Raw genomic sequence first — 4832 nt, 5'->3', positions numbered from 1 at the left:
GATGCTTGTATTACCCACTACTGATTGGGACTATTTGACTGAATTGCTTCTTTTGAAATGTCCGATTAAGTAAGCGAGTCGTTTGAGAAGTCATTGTTTCACAGCAGGATGATGGAATAATCTGCCAAATGACACAAATATTGCATATGTTACAGCTTAGGCTCCCACATGTTCTTGTATACTGTTATTGACATTAGTGTCCATAGCAACTTATTTTTTTACTGCCAAGTTATTTTTGTGCTAGCTGTGCACTTAAAAATGTGTGTGTGGGGGTGTGGGATGCAGAGAACTAGTAACAAAACATCTCGTACTTGCAAATTGAATGACTGACTCTTAGATGAGTCATTCTATAAAGAAAAAAAACCTCACTCACCCATTTTTGCTTTGGGGAGTATTATATAAGTAAGTGGTAGGTGTTTAGACTTGTGAGCAGCAGTCTGTGATTCAGCCGAGGAAGAGAAGCTGTAACTTCAGTTTTGGTGCACAGGGGAAGAAATAGCAATGGCTACCAGGTAAGATATGTATGCTATTTTATTCTTTTGACCTGCTTTTCATTATTGTCTCACACTTATGAATGCTTTGTGTGTGTGTGTGTGTGCACTATAAACTATGTGCAAGGGGTCCTCTGTACTGTTTGGTACTTCCTGAAACCACTGCAGGCTTCATGCAATTATTTGATATGTATGCAGTAGAGTCGTTTGTATCCCAAATAGACTGCAAAGATATTTATTGTTATTGACTGTACAATATGATTGACTGTTTACTAGACTGTATTATTTGCTATATTCGTTTTGCATCCACTTCCAGGCAACTATGGGGATGTCTTCTTGTGCTCCTGGCCTTCTTTGCACATATTAATGCAGCAGCGTAAGTTGACCTTTTTCTTTAGATACTTGTTTCACGTGGTATAAAATATTTACAGACCTGGCTGAAATTCTTTTCAAATCTACAGCCAAACTGTAAACCAGGATCTGTCTAACATAATCGGTGAGCTCTGGAAGCTGGATGTCAATCGCTTTACGCCTGGGACGGACTACAAGATCTCACTGCAGGTGTGGCATTACGGTTTATTATAAGATAAGTGATAGGACATAGAGAAGGTTAGAGGGCAGCGTTTTTTTCACTGTAAGGGATTTTTTTTTTTCTTATCCCATAGCTGTTGTGCAGTGCATCAAGAAACAGTATATAGGTTTTCGTTATTTTCTGTGATTTGCTATTATAAATGCTGTCATTCTTTGTGTACATGGTTGCATTCCTTTTTTTTTTTTTGTAAACAAAAAAGGGTCGAGCTGGTTACATCCCCAAAGGGAGCAAAGTCGCAGTCGATCATGCTTCATCTCCTCTCTTCTCCTATGTGAATGAGAACAAACTGAAATCCATCACTACATACACATGTAAGAGAAATGTTCTTTTTAGTTTTGAATATACAGTATCTGCTTTGCTGTAACATGCTCTACTTCGTAAAACACATGCCATAAAGATCTGCTTTGTTTGCACAAAAGCTTAAATGTTCCCAGGAGCAGCTCTGGACATGTCTTTCTCACAGGCGTGCCAGGATTCTTTATCCAACTGTGAGGCTTCCATTTTTCATGCTTGGATACAAAGAACCATTCATGCACTGTGAAGCAGTTATTTAATGCAGCACCTGCACCGTGATAAGAGCACCAATGCAAGGAGAATATTGTCTCATTTCTGTTTGATGGTGAAAAAAAAAATCAGAGAGCCCTAGTAAAATGAACTACTGTCAGCAAGTCTTTAGATCAAAGCCTGTCCATCTTTATTGAGATGTGAAATGAAAGATTCTGTAAGGTTTTTGTCTATAAAAAATCCATTTCATGACCATTGTGAGAACTTTAAATCTGTTTTCAGATCAAGGAGATTATTTTTCCTTTTTTTTTTAAAATATACTACATATGTCATTCTCATGCCCTTTTTATCAAATGGTGTTTTTATGTTGATGTTTAAATAATAATGGGATTATATGTTTATAAATGCCATAATCTCATAATCAGATGGGAAAAAAACAGTCTGTGATCATACAGATTAAGTCATTTGTTCGAAAGCTCAAAAGAGTTTAGTCAACCTAAGCATCTCTGTCACACCCTTCTAGGTTTCATGAAGCTGCTGGATAACTATGAAAGGTCCACTGGTGTATCTGAGAAGGTGACTACTGATGAGATAGCTGAGAATAACGCTTTCCTGGATGCCATCTTAGACACAGCGGTCATGAAGGTATAAACACTACAGTATGATGTTGTTGCTTAAAAACCTATTAGTCGAGTGCAAAACATTTTTATACCCTAACCCCTACCAATAACGAAAGAAAACTAAGCATGTAATTTAGTGTTTTAGGATTGTCAGATGTTCTTCCACTATAAAGTAATAATGATCAAACAATGTACTGTACGTTAATATGATCGTATGGACATAAATGAAATAATAGTTTTAAGATCCTGAATTCAGGTTATTGACTACGCTGAGTTCTGAATGGTCTCGCCATTCACATGGGCTCCATCTGGGTTCTTCAGTTTCCTCCAACCTCCCAAAAACATGCCAGTAGGTAGGCTGATGACTCTGAATTGCTGAGTGAGCATGGTGCCCTGAGATAGAATATCATCCGATCCAGGATATATTCTCACCCCAAATTCAGTGTTCCTCGGACAGACTTTAGATCCACTGTGACCCAGACCAGGATGAAGCAATTATTGAAGATGAATGGAAAGTTTGCATTTCCCTCTATGAATGTGTTTTAACATGTCAAAAGCATTGTCTTTTTTTAAAAAAACAATACAAAATATATTGTAAAATGCCAAAGGTTATGTAGCCAAGTGCTTGTTATTCTCCTAAAGTACTAAATCTACAGTATGTAGTAAATTCACATGAAATTACTGCTTCTTGATGTCACATTGTATTCATAGATGCAGCTCCTGGGAAATCAAACCCACAATATAATATTGTGTGCAATAAAACATGTAACGGCTGGTGTTGATTGAAGTGGTAGAGTGAACACTGACATCTGTCTAATTCATGTAATGATGGATATTTGGGGTTTTTTTTTTTCTTTTGCAGAGGGCTCACCAGTATTTAGTTAAAAAGGGAAAATCGAAGTCAGACCTGAGGCAGTTTAAGAGTCAGCTGAACTACATGTGGTTCCGACTTTACCACAGAGCTAGAACTGGAGGGTGAGTCTCTCTCTCTCTCTCTATGATCTGCATGCATTTATGCTTACATATAGACCCGTACAGTATGTATAACAGAAGGTCTAGAGGTCTACAGTTGAATTTGACTTGACTTGCTCATTTAGTAATGTGAAACTTTTTCTTTCCTTTCTTTCTTTTTGTAAAATCTATACCTACCTGACCAGAGAGGACTCCAGTGGCTTTGAACATGTGTTTGTTGGTGAGACGCAATCCGGTCGTGATATTATGGGTCTCCACAACTGGGTCCAGTTTTACCTCCAGGAAAAGCAGAATCTCCTTGATTATAAGGGTTACAAAGCAACAAGGAATGATATGGTAATGTCTAACACCTCTACTGTTAACTGAAAGATATTGCTGACCAGTTGGAGGCATTTAAAGTAAAAGTTGTTGTTGTTGTTGTTTTTAAGTAAAAACGATAAGCTGGTTTTCTAACGTAAGTGCAAAGAAAATGTGTATTTTTCATTAAGTACAAAAAACACAGTAAGGAGTTAACAACAATGTGTAGGGTGTAACAATACACCAATTTGGAGAGAAGTCTGTAATAGTTTTGCTTATTATTGAAACTGACCTTACAAAGAAACATTATTCAGAGGCATTATTTAGATTCCTCTTATACAGCAGCAATGTGTCCAACAATTTGATCATTTCATTTATTAAGCAAGACCACTTCATTAATAGTTACATTTAATGTTTTGAAAGTTATTTCCTGTTATCAAGTATATTATAGAAGCTATAATCAGGCCTCATTTGCTTCTTTCTCTTGAAGTTATTAAGACAAAAAAAACTCATCTAATCACTCAACAGAGAAAGCGGAGAGCACAAAGTCGTCTGTCCTGAAGACACTATATTAATAAAATCAACCTGTGATTTGAATTGCAGCCATCAATACTGTCACAGCTGTTGTTATAGAAAAGTAATCAACATCTTCTGACATGAGATTTGAGAATCTTGATACTCAAGAAAGTTGATACTCTGAAAATTAAAGAATGTATAACGTGAGAAAGAGTGGAATTTGACTTAATCTCTTGTTCTCTACCGATTAGCCGGATGCAGATGATCACGTCTTGAATGTGCAGTTCGGCTGGCATGGTCTGCTGAAACCAGTGGGCAGTACTTTCATTGGTGTCAGTCCTGAGTTTGAGATGGCCGTGTTTACCATCCTCTTCCTGACATCCACCGAGAAAACCAGCACTGCAGTGGTGAATATGGACCAGTACCAACTGGAGCTTGTTGTCAACAGACATGGACGCTCCATTGGCACTTCCTACCCTAAGCTACTGAGCAGCAACAACAGACACCTACAGAGCAACTGAGCTTTACTTTTAAACGCTTGATTTTTCGGCTTGTAGCATGAGATTTAGCACTTCTTTTTAATAGTTATAAAAAATATAGTCGATGCATACTAGACAATGCATTTTAGAATAAGCTGGCATCATTTAAAGACCAGTGGCATGTATCTGAGCAATAAGGACATTTTTATTTGACATAAAACTGAACTGCTAAAAGTTTGTCCTTGTATTTAGAAAAAAAACCCTCCTAATTGAAGATATTGCACAAAATGTAAGTGTTTTGCATAGTGGAATGAACCATTTTCTCTTTAAAATGTTTTAATAAATCTATAGCAAAGTAAAA

The 4832-nt window shown here is 37.0% G+C and overlaps 1 protein-coding gene across 1 annotated transcript; it reads left to right on the top strand.

The window, feature by feature from the left end:
- Nucleotides 1-282: 282 nt before the first annotated feature.
- Nucleotides 283-4832, top strand: endouc (endonuclease, polyU-specific C). Its single transcript, XM_017466779.3, has 8 exons — nucleotides 283-512; nucleotides 808-867; nucleotides 953-1052; nucleotides 1283-1394; nucleotides 2111-2232; nucleotides 3070-3182; nucleotides 3365-3515; nucleotides 4244-4832. The coding sequence occupies exons 1-8, from the start codon at nucleotides 502-504 to the stop codon at nucleotides 4511-4513; spliced, it is 939 nt and encodes a 312-aa protein (XP_017322268.1). The 5' UTR covers nucleotides 283-501; the 3' UTR covers nucleotides 4514-4832.

The sequence above is a fragment of the Ictalurus punctatus genome, chromosome 4 (genome assembly GCF_001660625.3).
Source record: "Ictalurus punctatus breed USDA103 chromosome 4, Coco_2.0, whole genome shotgun sequence".
Taxonomy (NCBI): domain Eukaryota; kingdom Metazoa; phylum Chordata; class Actinopteri; order Siluriformes; family Ictaluridae; genus Ictalurus; species Ictalurus punctatus.
The sequence above is the reverse complement of the archived record's forward strand: the minus strand, read 5'-3'. Positions and strand labels throughout refer to the sequence as shown.